The sequence below is a fragment of the Pseudopodoces humilis genome, chromosome 16, assembly GCF_049639895.1.
Source record: "Pseudopodoces humilis isolate 2021_Gansu_Grassland_sample_001 chromosome 16, ASM4963989v1, whole genome shotgun sequence".
In the NCBI taxonomy this organism is placed as follows: Eukaryota; Metazoa; Chordata; class Aves; order Passeriformes; family Paridae; genus Pseudopodoces; species Pseudopodoces humilis.
In genome coordinates, this window is record NC_142215.1 from 18,201,416 (window position 1) to 18,217,423 (window position 16,008).

At 58.9% G+C, this 16,008-nt stretch overlaps 2 protein-coding genes across 4 annotated transcripts in view; both read left to right on the forward strand.

Annotated features, from left to right (window-relative positions):
* Positions 1-10,573, forward strand: PTPN9 (protein tyrosine phosphatase non-receptor type 9). Its single transcript, XM_005521735.3, has 13 exons — positions 1-251; positions 3,968-4,111; positions 4,551-4,640; positions 4,741-4,865; positions 5,461-5,566; positions 6,185-6,295; positions 6,523-6,851; positions 7,222-7,315; positions 7,417-7,486; positions 8,019-8,097; positions 8,356-8,506; positions 8,598-8,805; positions 9,060-10,573. Exons 1-13 carry the CDS (start codon positions 219-221, stop codon positions 9,284-9,286), a joined length of 1,767 nt encoding a protein of 588 aa, XP_005521792.1. The 5' UTR covers positions 1-218; the 3' UTR covers positions 9,287-10,573.
* Positions 10,574-13,382: 2,809 nt separating this feature from the next.
* The window catches only part of SIN3A (SIN3 transcription regulator family member A), a 31,610-nt gene continuing 28,984 nt past the window's right edge, over positions 13,383-16,008 (forward strand). Inside the window, exons 1-2 of one of the 3 annotated variants that reach the window (XM_088063162.1) lie at positions 14,617-14,698; positions 15,342-15,511. The gene's annotated coding sequence lies outside the window, so the exon portion shown is untranslated. Of the gene's footprint in view, positions 13,395-14,577; positions 14,699-15,341; positions 15,512-16,008 lie in introns of those variants that run through there. The other 2 variants (XM_005521383.3, XM_088063163.1) reach the window with 2 other exon arrangements.

The window sequence follows — 16,008 nt, forward strand, 5'->3', positions numbered from 1 at the left end:
CGCACACACATATATATAGAGAGATTTAATTTTTTTTTTTTTTTTTCCATTTTATTTTAATTTTCTCGGCACTTTCGGCGGGGCCCCCGGGGCGGAGCCGCCCTCGCCGCCGGGAGGGGCCGGTGCCCGCAGCGCCGGGGATGGGCTCCGCCGGGGCGCCCTCCGCCTAGACCAGCCCGGCTCGGCTCGGTCCGGCTCGGCCCGGCCCGGCGCGCAGCATGGCCGCGGAGCTCAGCGCCGAGGAGGAGCAGGTAGGTCCCGCCGGGCTCCTCTTCCCCGGGTCGGGCTGGGCAGGACGCCGGGGGTTCCTTCCCCCCACCCACCGCTCCTTTCCCATCGTTATTTCGCTAGCCCGGCTTGCAAGGCTGCTTTTTTTCCCAGCGAGACGATTCTCCCGATGGGAAGCCCGCCCACCCCCACGCAGCCCCCCATCCTTGCAGCGGCCAAACCCACGTAGCACCCACCCTACAACCCCATCCACGCAACCCCCCCCATCCTTCCCGTTCCCCAGGAGCCCTCGCAAGGCCCGTGCCGTGGGTGCTGGGGCGTGGGTCCCACGTCCGCGGAGCAGCTGGCAGGCCTCCCTGCCGTGGGCAGTGGCGCGGGGATGGATGCGTGGGGATGGATGCGTGGGGATGGATGCGTGGGGATGGATGCGTGGGGATGGATGCGTGGGGATGGATGCGTGGGGATGGATGCGTGTGCACGCGCTTCCCACGCCCCAGGCCTCCCGTGACGTCCCGGCTTCCTCCGCCGGCCTTGCGTCACCGCGGGAGGATGTTGCCGGGCTCGGGGAACGGGGCCCTGGAGCCGGCCGGGGCGCCTCGGCTGGCCGGAGCAGTCCCTGCCTGTGTCCCCTCCTTTGTCCTTTTCCCCAGGCTTGCCCACCCGCGGCCGCTGGGCTTCCCTCTGGATGGGGATGTGGAGGCTGGGAGCGGGACTGGGTGAGCTCTGCCCCCTCGGGCTGTCACATTGGCCACGTTGGTGGCGCTGGGGACCGCAGAGCGAAAGCAAAAAGGTCCCGTTTTCCTTCCAAAATGGTCGGTTTTCGCCTTGAAAAATTCTTCGTTTCTACAGGCAGGTTTAGGAGAGTCGGGAATGGAGATGCCGGGTTCTCAAAACCTCCGTGGAAGAGCCCCTCCTGCAGCCTATGCTGCTGCTCAGCAAATGCAGAACTACCAGGCTTTTTCCTCCTGGGAGCAGCACTGCTCTCTCCAGGGTGATAAAATCCCAAGGAATGGGGAGTGTCCTTACCCTCTGTCCACACAGGTTGCATTTCTCCCGTGTCATGGAGGAGGCAAAACTTCCAGAAGTAGGGTTTTTGGAGATCCTGCAGTGGCAGGGAAGGCTGGTTTGCAGCGGGAGCAGCGTCCTAGGAAAGGGATGTGAGATGATTGGTTTGTTTGGGAATACTGATGGAGAAGGTGGAGATGTTTGCAATAATGGCTCCAGGTTTGGGTCATCAGTTTGGTGTGGGGAAGGCTGCCTTTCACGCTGCCCTTGGTTGCTTGGATGCTAAAATTATGGAATTTTTCTTCTTTTAATGGGTAAGTGGTGGTTTGGGCTGGAACATGCCCTTCCTGCCATCCCTTCATCCTTCTCAGGACCATCAAGATTTCCTGTTACCAACAGCAAGCCAGGGGGAAATTCTCCCTTCTCCTCTTAGTCCAGCCTTGGGACATCTCTTCTGCTGGCCCTCTGCAGTTCCTTCTCTAGCCTATCCCCAAGGAGCCAAACCAATTTTCCTTGAAGGTTTTCAGCCTAGCTGCAATTTTCACAGATTTATCCCCCACTTCTTTACTCTGAAGAGGAAGGGTATGTTTGCTGCCTGGGGCAGGAGGGCTGGAAGAACCCCTGGATTCCAGCAGCAGTGGCTTTGTCACCACCCTGCCCCAGCGGAGCGGGAACGTGGATGACGCCAGCACTCCAAAGACCAGCATTGTTCCAAACACCCGGCCACGGACAATTTCACTCCCAGTGCTGCCAAAACAGGACTTCTTGATGCAGCTCTGGGTCATAGGCTTTGTTTTTGGCACAGGGAGCAATCCCTGCTCCTTTGGGATTGACGTGTATGAATCCATTTGGGATTGGGGCTAGGAATGATGATGAGACCCAGTGGAGCACATGAAGGGGGCAGAGCTGTGGCTGGCATTGATGCTCAGCTCTGTAACGCCTGGCTCCCTGCTGTTGAATGGCAGTGCTGGTAAGTCTGGAATTTGGTTTTGTTCCCAGGGAAAGCTGGAATTCGTGGCTGGACTGCCCTGCAAAACCAGTGCTTGTTCTGGTGCATATTCTCCTTGCAAAAATCCCGTCATCCCTTGTGATGGCTGCTGGAAATGTGAAGTGTGATGGGTTAGATGTTGAGGAAGCACACCTGAACTACAGGTTGCATCCTCTCTCCTCATCGCCATCATGCCCTTTGGGCCCCTCTTCCCATCATCTGGGCACACCCTTGCCATCATGTTTGGGAATCATTGCCATCTCAGGCTGTGGTGTCAGCTCTGCTCTTTGTCCGAGGGAAGTGGGAGTTGTGCCTGGCGCTCACTCCCATACCTTGACCGTCCTCAATGTGCTGGGGAAGGATCATCTTCACTATTATTTTGGATTTGTGTCTGCAGCCCTGGATTTTGGGCAGCTGGGTGCAGTGGAGGTGTGCCCAGGATATATTGGATAGGATATGTTTACGGATAGGATATATTCCTATACGTGTGGATGTGTGCTGTGTTAAGGCTGAAGGTGGTTCCTGTATTGCCCCATTTATTTTCCTGTGGTGCTTGCCTGGTTGCTTGGTGCGACTCTGGGACCAAGTTAGGGAGTTCCTGGTTGCAGTGTGCTGGGAGACAGACCCCTGGGATGAGCCAGGCTCCTTTGGCTCATCCCGTGAGAGGGGCTCGCTGTCCCTGCCGAGCCTCGCGCTGCCAATAAACCTTCGCTTCCTCCTGTCGGAAGTCATTAACACCGACAAGCTTTTCTGGCTCAATAGCTCCCAGTAACTCTGAATAGTTCCCAGTAACTTCGTGCTGCTGCCTGACATCCTACACCGCCGCCTGCCTGTGCTCCCTGCTCCTGGAGCCAGCCTTCATCATTCCCTGTCCCTCCTCCACCTCCTTGGGCAGCATTGCCACCCTCTGCTCTAAGGAGCACGGAAGCTGTTTCATTTTGGTGTATGCCTGGGTGAGAGCAAGGCATTTTGGTGTCTCCCTCCATCCTGCCTGCATCCTTTGAGCAGGATGTGGTGGAAGACTGGCCTGCCCCATCTCCCTTTGGGCTCCCGTGTGGGACAGGGGATCCGCAGCGGAAGGCAAAGCTGCGTCCTGGGACCCTCCTGGTGTTCCATGTGTGTGAAACTGGTGCTACTGGGCGAGCTGGTCCATGTCCTGTAGCAGGTTGAAGTGTCAGCCCTCCATGTTCATTACCTGTGTTCCCACAGTCAAGTTCTCTCCTCTGTGGTGGAGCTGCAGCCACAGGAGGCCACTGCCAGTTGATGGGGCTGTGCTGGGGGTGCTGTGTCTGAATGGGAGATTGTTGCCTGTAAAGCCCTCCTTTTGCTCCCACTCTCCTTTCTGTAAGTGTCCCCCAGCCTCCAAGCCATTTTTCCCATCCCTTGCTCCCTCTCCCATGTGGCATTTCTGCCGTCTCCATCACCACTGCCCTTTGGTTGTGGAGCTCCCTGCTTCACCCCGAGAAGCTGCTGGGTCTCTTGAGGGTTGGAGCTCCACCAATGATCAGTGATGCTCCTTGGGCACCCCTCCTCCTTCTCCTCCTTCTCCTCCTTCTCCTCCTTCTCCTCCTTCTCCTCCTTCTCCTCCTTCTCCTCCTTCTCCTCCTTCTCCTCCTTCTCCTCCTTCTCCTCCTTCTCCTCCTTCTCCTCCTTCTCCTCCTTCTCCTCCTTCTCCTCCTTCTCCTCCTTCTCCTCTTTCTCTTTCTCTCACCTTGTCTCACCGCACGCCCCTGATCTCTTGCACAGGCAACCAAGCAGTTCCTGGAGGAGATCAACAAGTGGACAGGCCAGTACAATGTGTCCCCGCTCTCCTGGAATGTGGCTGTCAAGTTCCTCATGGCCCGCAAGTTCGACGTCCTGCGGGCCATCGAGCTCTTCCACTCCTACCGGGTAAGTGAGAGGGGCTGGAGCCTCCCCATCTGAGAGCTCCCTGCTCTGCAGGAAATTCCTGCTCCCTAGGACCACCGTCCCCCTGCTCCTTTTTCTTTTTCTCTCTCTCTCTTACAAGTTTTATCCAGCTGGGAAATCCTTTTTCAACCAAGGTGGGTTGCCATGGACATCTCGCCAGTCCCAATCCCTACCCCTCCTCTGGGAGCAGCTCATGGGGTACTTTCCTGGCTGGTGTGTGCTGCCCACAGAGCATTTCCCTATATATTAAGGGTATAGATCCACACATGCCTTTTCCAACCTGGTGCTGCAAAGCTGCTCCTTCTGTTACTGTGAGGTGTGCTGGAAAATGATCCCAAGGAGCAGAGATTCCCTTGGATGGCTGGGTGTCCCGTGGGGCAGAGGTGCCTGTGCCCCCTGTCACTCCTCTCTCTGCCCGCAGGAGACACGGCTGAAGGAGGGAATTGTGAAGCTGAAGCCGCACGAGGAGCCGCTGCGCTCAGAGCTGCTCAGCGGGAAGTTCACCATTCTGGTAGGTGGGGTGTCCCCCACGGAGCTATCCCAGCTGGGTGGCTTGTCCCAGCTCTGCTCCACATGGGTGCTGCGGGAGCCTGACCCAGTTTCCTCGGCAGAGCGTGCGGGACCCCTCAGGAGCCTCCATCGCCCTGTTCACAGCCAAGCTGCACCACCCCAGCAAGAGTGTGCAGCACGTGGTGCTCCAGGCACTCTTCTACCTGCTGGACCGAGCTGTGGAGAGGTGAGCCTGCCTCTCCAGGGGTGCTCTGTGTCACACTGGAAGGTCCTGGGGAGCACATTCCCCGCCCCAGGGAGATCGCTGCTCCCTGTGGCTTGAAATTCCCTGGTTTGAGCTCCAGACAGTCCTCCTTATGGAGTTGTTCAGCAGGGGAACAAAATTCCCCAAGCCCTGAACCAGGCTCTTTGCAGCCTTGCCCTGTCCACGCCCTGGGTTCAGTTTAGCAAAGTCCCAGATTCCTGCAGGCTCTGGCTGGGGAGGAGGCAGCCCCACCATCAGCCAGACGTAACATGAGCCCTGCCAAAAATATAAACCCAGGACATTCCCCCGCCGTTTATCCTGCTGGACTCTTTCTGTTTTTGATCTTATCCATCACGGGTGATGCTGCTGAGGCAGGCTTAAGGCACGAGGCAGGCTTAAATCAGGGCTGTAGGAAGAGGTGGTGGAGCAGCTGGGAAGTGCGGAAGCAAGGTTTGGGTTGGTGAGTCCTGGAAGCATGGGAAGGGAATTTTGTGTGTCAGTGTGGGGCAGAGCTGGTGATGCAGGAGCCCGGTGGTTGCGTGATGTCAGGTTGACATTGTTCATTTCCCCCTCTCAGCTTTGAGACACAAAGGAATGGGCTGGTGTTCATCTACGACATGGCAGGGTCACAGTACACCAACTTCGAGCTGGACCTCAGCAAGAAGATCCTCAATCTCCTCAAGGTGGTGCCTGGGGGTTAACTGGTGTCTGGGGACAGTGCATGGGCCACTCGCTCACCAAGAGCCCAAAGTCCTGTGGTTTTGGCATCAATTTGCACCCCAGGCCACGCTAAGCACGTCTCAGCCGAGGAGCACGGGCTCCAGCCCTGCAGGAGCTCGGGAAGGCACTGGGAGGTTGCCAGGCTGGACCCGGCTGTGGCTGCGGTGTCATGCGGGTGGGAGGGATCAGCTGTCCCTGGGCTGGATTCCTCTCACAGCTGCTGGCAGCACTTTTGGGAAAACAGATGCAAATTATTTTTTAATCGTGCTGGCATTTGGTGCCTCCTCCCTTCTCCGGAAAAAAAAGCAATAAGAGTAAATACTGGCCGGGGTGTATTCTTTGCATAATCCCGCTTCCCAGACTTCACCTCTCCCCCGCCGAGCCAAACCTTCTGCCTACCCAGTTCCAAGGAGGTAATTTGTTTCCTTATCGACTCATAAAAACAAGCATGGCTCTGAGTGTGTGAGGCACACTTCAGATGTGGAACTGCCATTGTATGGTCCCTTTGCTGGTTGTCACCTCTGCTGGGGTATGTCCCCTGCCACAGCAGAGTGGATCTAACCCCCATCTCACACCCACAGGGTGCCTTCCCAGCTCGGCTCAAGAAGGTTTTCATCGTGGGAGCACCCATGTGGTTCCGCGTGCCCTACTCCATCATCAGCCTGCTGCTGAAGGAGAAGCTGCGGGAGCGGGTGAGTGGGGACCCTCCTGGCATGGGACTTTCCTGGCACAGAACCCTCAGTGGGCAGGGCTGTGGCTGCTTTCCCTTTGTGACAGGGTGGTGGAAGCAGCTTGTGCCATTCAGTCTCATCTGCTGGAAGCTGCTGAGCCCCAGACCTTTGGCATCCCTGTCGCTATCCCCAGTGAATCTTCTCCAACCTTCTTGGAGTCACGTCTGCCTTTCCTCTTCCTCTCACAGGTGCAGATGGTGAAGATGTCAGAGCTGAAAGAACACCTGCCCCGGGAATGCCTCCCTGAGTACCTCGGAGGGTCCCTCAAGCTGGACCCTCTGAGCTGGAATTGCCGGTTCCTGCCCCAGCAGAACGGGCACCCTGATCCCCTGGATGAGCTCATCCTGGTGCCGCTGGCAGCCCCCAAAGATAACGGCTCTGTCCACGTCCCCGGGCCCAAGTCCATCACCCTTCAAGAGCTGCTGGATCACGTTAGCCACAAGCAGAAACGCGGCATCTACGAGGAGTACGAAGACATTCGGCGCAGGAGCCCGGCCGGCACCTTCGTCTGCTCTTTGTGAGTCCGTACGAGGGAGCCAGCTGCCCCTCTCACCCCAAAAAGCTGGGTGTCCCCCCACCCCACGCTTCTGCTGCTGGGTGGGTGTCCATCTGCCTCTTTATGGTGTGGTGCTTTGGGTTAGCAACAGAGAACCCCGGCCCGGGGATGGTGTGAGCCCCCTCTGTGGGTCCTGCAGCCTCTGGGAATAGCGGGGAGCTGCAGAGGACAGCAGGGACCAGGACCTGCCTGAGACTCTGCTTCCCGAGGCTTTGGCCAGGTGATGGCAGCAGAGCCCAGGCTACAGGCCCCAGAGGCTTGCACAGAGGGAGGGATGCTGCCTTTGCCTTGCCTGGAATACATCCTTGCTTCCCTCTCCTCCGCCTTCCAGGGCACCCTACAACCAGGACAAGAACCGGTACGGGGACGTGCCCTGTCTGGACCAAACCCGGGTCAAGCTGGCAAAGCCTTACAGCCGCCCGGAGGTGAGCTGGCCCAGGGGGGAAACTCACAGTCCTGTGGGAAGCTGGCACAGCTGTCTTAGGATTCTGGAGGCTTTATCTCATCCATGCTTTTCTCCCTGCAGCTGACTGACTACATCAACGCGAGCTTCATGGATGGCTACAAGCAGAGGAATGCTTACATTGGGACTCAGGGTATGGCTGAGCCAACAAGGGATTGTCTTGCTCCTGATGCACCCGTGGGTTTCACCTCTCTGCCCTCTGTCAGCCACTGGCCATGAGGGACATCCCAGGAGCAGGTCCCCCTGCTCTTCTCTCAGGGTGTATTTACTCCTCCCTGGGTGTATTTATTCCCGTCTCAGTTTCCAGCTGAGAAGTTGAGAACTTCAGTGGACTGAAGTTCTTCCTGGGAGAGAACAAGGGGATCAATCTTCATCCATGATAGCAGCCCTCTCCCTTTCCCTGCCTCGATCCCAGCTCTGGATTTGCCCCATCTGCCCAAGGATGAGCAGAGAGGTGGAGTCAGTGCTGAGGCACAGGGACTCGGTGCTGGGGGTGGCAGTCAGTGACAGCTCCAGGCTGTGTTCGTGGATCCACACCTGGGGCAGCCCTGGCAGGAAGGGGCTGTGGTTCCCTGAGGGGGTGATGGGGTGCTGGTAGATGCAGCTGGACAAGGGGTTGCCCAAAACCATGAGGTTTTGGGCTGATGTGTGGATTGTCCCTGCAGGGCCTCTGGAAAACACTTATGGTGACTTCTGGCGCATGGTGTGGGAGCAGAACGTCCTGGTGATTGTGATGACGACCCGGTGAGCGCTCATGGAGGGACGTAGCCCTCTTTTTCTGTGCAAAATGAGCATTTTTGGTGTGGGATGAGCAGTGCTGGGCCCAGTGCCGTGATTCTGTAGCGGTGGTGCCAGCCAGAGCCCCATAGATGGGGGACATTGGGTCAAGGACAGACTGTTTGGTCCCTGTGGGATCCCCAAAAGACCAAGGCTGCGTGGCATGGGTGATGTCTCAGACAGGGCAAGGATGAGATTGCCATCTTGTCATTGTCCTGCTTCCAGGCTGGAGGAAGGAGGCAGGAGGAAGTGTGGCCAGTACTGGCCCCTGGAAAAGGATTTCCAGGTGTGCTTTGGGGCCCTGACCATCACCAACCTGGGTGTAGAGAACCTCAACCATTACAAGAAAACCATCCTGGAGATCCACAGCTCAGAGGTGCGTGGCCACAGCTGCCTGCTGGGGGAATGGCATGGGGGCACCAGGGGTTAGAGGAGGAAAGAGGGTCTAAACGCCCTGCTTCCCCCAGACCAGGGAGCGGCGGCTGGTGTCCCACTTCCAGTACCTGAGCTGGCCAGATTATGGAGTCCCCTCTTCCGCTGCCACTCTGATTGACTTTTTGGGGGCCGTGAAGCAGCAGCAGAGAGTGGCTGTCAGCGCCCTGGGACCTCGCTTCAAGGGTCACCCCGGAGGACCCCCGGTCGTGGTGCACTGCAGCGCTGGCATTGGCAGGACAGGTAATGGGTGTTGGGGATGGTGGGGTGAGAAGTCAGCTCCTCTTGGGCATTTCCATTCCCGGGGACCCACGGTGTGTTTAAAAGCTGCTTGACCTGAGACACGTCCTCAGGACTTCCCACAACTGTCAGACCTGGAAGAAGTCCCCAAATGCCCATAGGACATCGGTGGGGGGTGAGCACCACCACTCCAGTTCTCACAAGCGGCAGCAATGGTGCCATTTATTGTCTAATGCCATCCCCATCGCCGTCCCTAGGTACCTTCTGCGCGCTGGACATCTGCCTGTCACAGCTGCAGGATGTGGGCACTCTGAACATCTACCAGACGGTGCTGCGCATGCGGAGCCAGCGCGCCTTCAGCATCCAGACCCCGGAGCAGTACTACTTCTGCTACACCGCCATCCTCGAGCACGCCCAGCGCGAGGGCCTGCTGCTCACCAACCACAGCCGGGCCGCCCAGGAGATGAGCTCGCCAGGGTACTGAGACCCTCCACCTCCCTGCAGACGCTGCTGCCCATCCTCAAGGGCTGCCTGAGCCGCCTCGGTGCCCGCCGGGACTCAGCAGAGCCGTGGGGGCGGCGGTGCCGGAGCACCTCAGCTGTCAGCACTGCTATGGAACTGTGCCTTATTCAACCCAAACGGTGGCTGGCATGGGAAGGGGCTTTCACTGCTCCCCGTCGTGTTTCGGTTGGGTTTGGTTGGCTGGGGAGGTGGTTTGTTTTTTGGTTTTTTTTTTGGTTTTTGGGGGTTTTTTTGTTGTTGTTGGGACCACCTGAGATGTACCTAGAGAGGGGCTTTGCAAAGTCCTAGGAAATGTATTCCCAGTAGTGCAGCTGAGGAAGAGGCACATGCTTCGGTCTCACCTGACGCTCCATCTGTGTGTCTGTATGTATGTGTGTATATAATATACCCCCGCTGTGACCCCCCGGCTATTATATAGATACATATATACAACTTCCCCTTTAGCAGCTCCCGAGGGTTCCCGCTGTCCTGCCACCTCACTGCTGTGATCTCTGGAGCGGTGAGTTTGGTCCTGGCTCTGTCTTGTCTTCCCCCTTCCCCTTATTTCCCCTCATGGGCAGCGTTGGGACCCGGTACCCACTCCTGTGCTGATCCCACTGGAAGCACAAGGATACTTGATGGTGTCCCCCCTGTTCCTTTGTCTCATCTTCCCCATGGAGAGAGATAGCAGCTGTGCTCCTAGGAGGATCTGGAGGATTGGGTTGTCTGGAGGGTGCTGAGCTTGCAGGCATCCCCTGGCCCTTGGGCACCGCTGTGGGAGTCACTAGGTACGAGGTGACGGGGCCATGGGGACCGACCGGCTCTCCAGGTTGTCTGGCTTTCCCAAGCTGCCACTGGGAACCCGCAGGCCCAGCCCTGCATTGAGTCATAGGCTGGGAAAGCGCTGAGCAAGAATAAACCCCAAACCTGGAGAGACAACGAGCCTCTGCCCCGGCCCCAGCCCCCACCACTGCCTGGGCCTCCCCAGCTTTATACTGTAATAAGCTCTTTGAATGTGTATATTCTTATTTTTTTATAATCTTGGGGGTGGGAGGCACAGGGTTTGGGAGGTTTTGTTTTCTTTTGGGGTATTTTTTTGTGTTTGTTTATTTTTTTGTATTTAACATTAACTTGATTCAAGCCAGAGCCAGAAGTATTTGTAAATGTTCCTATTTTGCTCTCAGAGAAACCTTTTTGTTGTCGTTACTTTTTTGGGAGTTGTTTTGTTTTTATTTGTATTGATATATAAATATACCACCAGTGACCAGTCCTCTTTGCTGTCGTGGGGGCATTGGGCAGGAGAGAAGGAGGGAATTCAGGGCTTTGCACGGGCTGTGATCTCTAAAAACTAGCTGACCCCATCCCTGGCTACACAGGGACTTTGAGGAGCACAGGGCTGTGTTTAGGGCTTCTCCTGGCCTGGGTGAGGCTGAGACAGGGATAACCAGGCTGCATGAAGCTTTCCTGGGCAGGCAGGGTAGTGTCAGGAGGGAAGGCAGCACAATGGGCTGGTGTAGCCAGGGGGGACACAAGCCACCCTGCTCCAAGCTCCTGCCTCTTTTCCCAGGGCCTTGACAAGTTTCCTGTCTGGCCATGGTATCTGCCTGCTGCTGCCTTTTGCTGCAGGATTTGGGGGTGCAGGCATCACCTCTGTGCTTCTGGATCCCCTCTGAGCAGGCATGTAGGGCACAGAAATTAGGGAGAACTCCTGGGCTGTCAGGCAGCCCCAGTGCGTTCAGGTGCAAGTGGTGCCAGTCCCAGAGCAGCAGCCGCAGCCTGAGGCTTAGGGATGAGGGAAGAAAAAAGGCAGCTTGTGAAAATGAAGCCCTAGAGCCAGTGAGAGCTTGTGCCCCAGAGCAGGGCAGCTGGCGGGTGTGAAGAGCAGCACCTGTGTTTGCTCAGCTGGAGCCTAAAAAAGTAAAGGATGCCAGTGTCTTTCTAGGACTAGCACAAGGAGAAGCTTTCTCCTGTGCTCTGGGCATGGACTGGCTTGGCTGTGCCAAACCCAGGTCAGACACAAGCACTGGAAGGCTGGAACAGAACCAGAGGCAGCAGGGAATCCGTCTGGAAGGGCTGCATGTCCCAGTGCATAGGAGTGCATGAGAGGTGAGTGCTGGGAGCATCCCTGGAGCTGTGCGCTTCCTGCTTGCAGAGTGGTTCTGCTTCAGCTGTGGTGTCCCATCCTTCCAGGGACTTTTTCCACCCAGCTGTCTCCTGGAGCAGCATCAGCCCAGGCAGTGTGATCTGTTCCTCTGGCTCAGGCTGCCCCAGAGTCTCCCTCCAGGCACCCATTGCAGAGTGGCTTCTCTGAGAGACCTCTCATCCTCTGAAGAAAGGTTCTTGGGGCCCTCCCTCCTCACTGCCAAACTTTTTCACCCAGCTGGGCTTTCTTCTCAACACACGTGCAGGAAGGCAGTGTTTGCAGTTTATTGTTAATCCTGTGCTGTCAGCAGCAGCTCTCTGTGGCTCAGCGGGGCTTTTGGCAAAGTGTTGGGTCCAGATCCGAAAGCTGCAGGTGATGCCAAGTGTCCCACGTGGCCCCACAAATGTGCCCAGCCCATGTCTCTCTCCCACAGGCTGTGAAATCCCAACCAAGCCCACTCTGTGCACATGGTAAAGGTGGTTGTGCCTTCTAGCTCAGTTCCACATGGTGTGGACACAGAGAACCAAAACTTTTCCAAGACTCGTGGCCTGGGTGTCTGGTAGGAATAACCAGAGGAGAGGGATGGAGATCACCAACTCTGGCTTTGAATGGGAACAGCTCAGATATGCTACACCCTTTGAGGAGGGATGAAGATCCCATCTGTGCTGGAGGCAGAGGAAAAGGTTGTAAACCTTTTCCATGGAAAAACAACCCAAACACTCTCCCTTACTATTTCCAGGGCTGTGTTTCTTCTCAAAGCCAGCGTTTTCAGTCCTCTTGCACAACACAATGTTTTCTCCCATCCATTCCTTCTGTGCCAGCAAGTCCTGCTCAGCAGCAGAAATAAGGATTTCTCTGGAAATGGTCACTTCACGCAGCCAGCCAAAAGTTACTGGAAAGAAAAACTGTATTGTTTGGAAAGCGGTGGGAAAAATGGGATGTTGAGTGCAAGCAGCCTGATGCCTGCAGGATCTCCCCTTCCCTGGAGTGGCCCAGAGATGGGGATCAGCCACCACGGGCAAGAGTAACAGCACAGGCAATTCCAAGAACAAAATCCAAAGTTCCGCTGGAGTTTGGAAACGGGGATTTAAAGGCATTGCAGAGCAATTGTAAAGCGGCGCTGCCATCGCTGTGCCCACCTGTCTCATCTGGCTGTCTTGGCTGCGTGCACGCTGCCTTGCTAATGACGATTACTTTAGTGCTTGTAATTTTGCTCCCTGGGAGTTTGGAAAGAGCCTAGCTCCAGAGCGCTTCATTTCCCAGCCCTTCTGCTTCCTCACCTCCGGTTTCCAAGGCTCAGGCTCGATCTCCAGTGGCACTGCAGCCCGTGCAAACTCAAACCCCTCTGTCGAGAGCCCTTCCAGGGGTTACACCGAGCTGCAGCTCCCGGCTCCCTCCTCGGCTGTGCCTGCTTGTCCCGGCACCACCTCACTGCCTGTTCCTGCAGCGCTCTCCCAGTCTGAGAACGAGATGAACAGCTGGAAAGGAAAAAAAAAAAAAACCTACGAGATTTAGACCTTGTTTGAGTGAGGGTGCTTGAAATACACGTTTTAATAGGAGTGTGGAATGTGTGTTTGTATTTCAGCCTTTCCCGAGCACACTTTAGATGCCCAGATGAGCACTAACAGGCGGCCAGGCCTGGCTCCTCCAGCCTCCGTCTGGGGAACCCAGCAACACACTCCACAACTTTCCAAACGGAGAGAAACACGATGATCGTAGGCATTAACCCCCACCCCCATCTCGTGTTTAAGGGAGGGGAACGCTGGCTACCTCCGCGGGGGAACCGGCTCCCTCCCGCCCTGCGCCGAGAGGCCTTTCCCTCACACCCCGCTTCCCCGCGCCCCCCTCCCGCCGTGGGCGGTGCGGCCGTGACGATCAGCACCGCGGGGCCAATCCGCCCCGGGGGGAGTTCCCCCTCCATTCAGGGCTGCTCGCCTGCGCGTTGAGGGTATGTAACAGCTGCTTCCCACACACACACTTTCCCAGTTTTGCCCCCCTTCACGGGAATCGCTTCCCAAGGGGGCGGGCGGGCGGGAACCTGAGGGGAAAGGAAGGGGGGGGGGGAAGGAGGGGACAGAAGCGCGCGCGCGCTCCGGATCCCGCCGGCGGGAAGCGCGCGACGGGCGGCGGGCGCGGGCGGAGGGAGGAGGCGAGTGACTGAGTGTGTGTGTGCGTGGGGGGGGGGGGGGGGGGGGAAGGGGGGGGGGGCATTGCCGCGGTGGCCACGCCCCCTGCCTGACACCCCATTGGCCGCAGCGGCTGAGGGCAACGCCCCCCCGCGGCGCGCACCGCCCACGACCCCCCCTCCTCGGTGCGTGCGGGCGTGAGTGTGAGTGTGTGCGGGGCGTGTGCGTGAGCGAGTGTGTGCGTGTGCCGTGTGCCCCCCACCCGCACGTGTAACCGACCCGCCCCACGTGGGGCGCCGCCATCCCGGAAGTGAAGGGGTCGGGGACAAAAGGCAGCGCCGCGCCGCCCCCGGGCCCGGGCCCCGCCGCCAAGTCCCCCCCACTCCCGCCGCCGAACTGGTTGGCACCGGGGCCCGTGGCCGAGGTGGGGCGACGGGGGCAGCCCCTCGCACGGGCCGCAGCCGCGATGTAAACATTCCACAAAAGGGCTCCCCAGAGAGGGGGGCGTGGCCTCGCCGGTGGCGGGCGGGGCCAATTCGCCGCGTGGGTGGGCTTCTCGCAGTGACGGCGGCGCGGCCCCGCTCGCCAATTGGCCGGCGCTTTGGTCTCTCAGCCAATAGGGCGGCGGGGGAGGTGGGACGGGGGCGGGGCGCGCTGCTTATACGGACATTTTTCTTCGGCGGTCGCTCCCCCCCTCCTCCCCTCCCTCCCTTCCTCTCCACATCCCCTTCCTGGGGGCCGCGGCCAATAGGGGAGGGCCTGGTGGGCGGGGCCAGCGCTGCCATTGGCCGAAAGGGTGACGGGCGCGCGTCTCGCCCAACGGGCGCTCGGGGCTCCCCCCCCGCGCGAGGAGGGGCGGGATTTCCCGGGGAACAGAGAAGCGGGCAGCGCCCCGCCGCGGCGGCCGACAGACGGTTACTCCATCTTACCTCCCCCGCCGAGCCCCCCGCCCCCGCCGGGGCATCGGCACCGCCCCCGCCCGCCCCCCCCTCCGGGAGGAGGGGCGCGGGGGCCCCCCCCCCCTCCCACTGCGCCGGGGGCCGGCCGCCCCCGCCACCCCCCCGGGAGGTGCCCGCCACCCCCGGACCCTGAGGGAGACCCGGCCGCTGCCAGGGCCCGCTTCGAGGTAAGGAAGAGCGGGGCGGCGGGGACGGGAGGCCGCCGGGCCAGGGGACGACCCCCACCGGCGATCCGTAGGGGGCGGGGCCCAGCGCCGGTGCGGCGGCGGCGGCGGCGCGGGGTTGGGGGCGGGGGGGGGCCGGTCGGTGCCCGCGGCGCGGCTCCCCGGGGAGCCCCGGCCCGCGCGGACGGCCGCGCGTCCTCCCGCCCCGCCCCGCCCCGCCGGGGTGTCCCGGCCCCGGCAGGGGGGGGGCGGCGGGCGGAGCGTGCGGCGGCCGCTGGGCGCGCTGCGAGCCGGGCGCCGCCTCCTTCCCCCCGCCCCTCCGCCCGCCCTCCGCCCGGTGCCGCTCCCGGGCTGCGGCGGGACCGCCCCCGGCAGCGCTCGCCCGCATTGCACGGCCTCGGTACCGGCCGCACCGCGCGCCGGAGCCGCCGCCGGGGCTCCCGCCCGCCCAGGGGGGGCGTTCCGAGAGCCTGGCGGGGCGTCGCGGTGCTCTCCCGGTCCCGGTGTGCCCCCAACTTCCCGGCGGAGTTGCCATGAAAGCGCTCTGCCGGGCCGTCTCCCCCCGCCGGCGTCCCGTTGTGCCGCGCCACGGGCGCTCCGCGGCGGCTCCGGGATGGCCGAGTGTTCCCCCCTTCGCTTCTCGCAGTTTTCCAGCTCCATAGCGCAGCTCTGCAAAAGGACCTGTTGGAGCGACGCGTAGATACATGGAAACCCGAGAGCTCCTCGTGCACCCATTAATTTTCCAGCGATTTCAATAGCGAGCCGGATCCCTCTGCTCGTCCTCCCGTGCTGAGAACTTGGCAGACACTTGCATTGGTATTCCATCCCCTTTTTTTAATTCTTCAGGCTGTTATACATCCCTAGAAACTAGGGTTTGTTTTTTTTTTCTTTTGATAGCAGGAGGCTGGTGGAGTTCAGGTAGCTTTAAAAGTATGACCGTGCTTTGTGTCTGCTTAACTAAATCACGTTTTTTCTGCCTTTTCCTGGCCTGGGTTCAGAATGAATTTTAACAGTCGTTTTTTGTGTGAATAGCACGTGTGTTCAGGTAGAAGTTACATCCCTGAAGAAATCCGTTTATTTGGACCACTGAAATGGGACAAAATATGTTGTGTCAGCTCTATTTTAAACTTAATTATCAAAGGCATCTCCAGCTGTGCATGGATTTTCAGTCTCCCATGCTGTCCAGAGGAATCTAAACCTGGTCTGTGTGTTAAAGTGTAGCTTACGGCTGACATAACACCTCATGTTTCTCTTTAAACTTGCCGCTTTTAGTTGGGCTAAAAGGTGTAGGGTCAGTAAACAAGTGGGAAAAG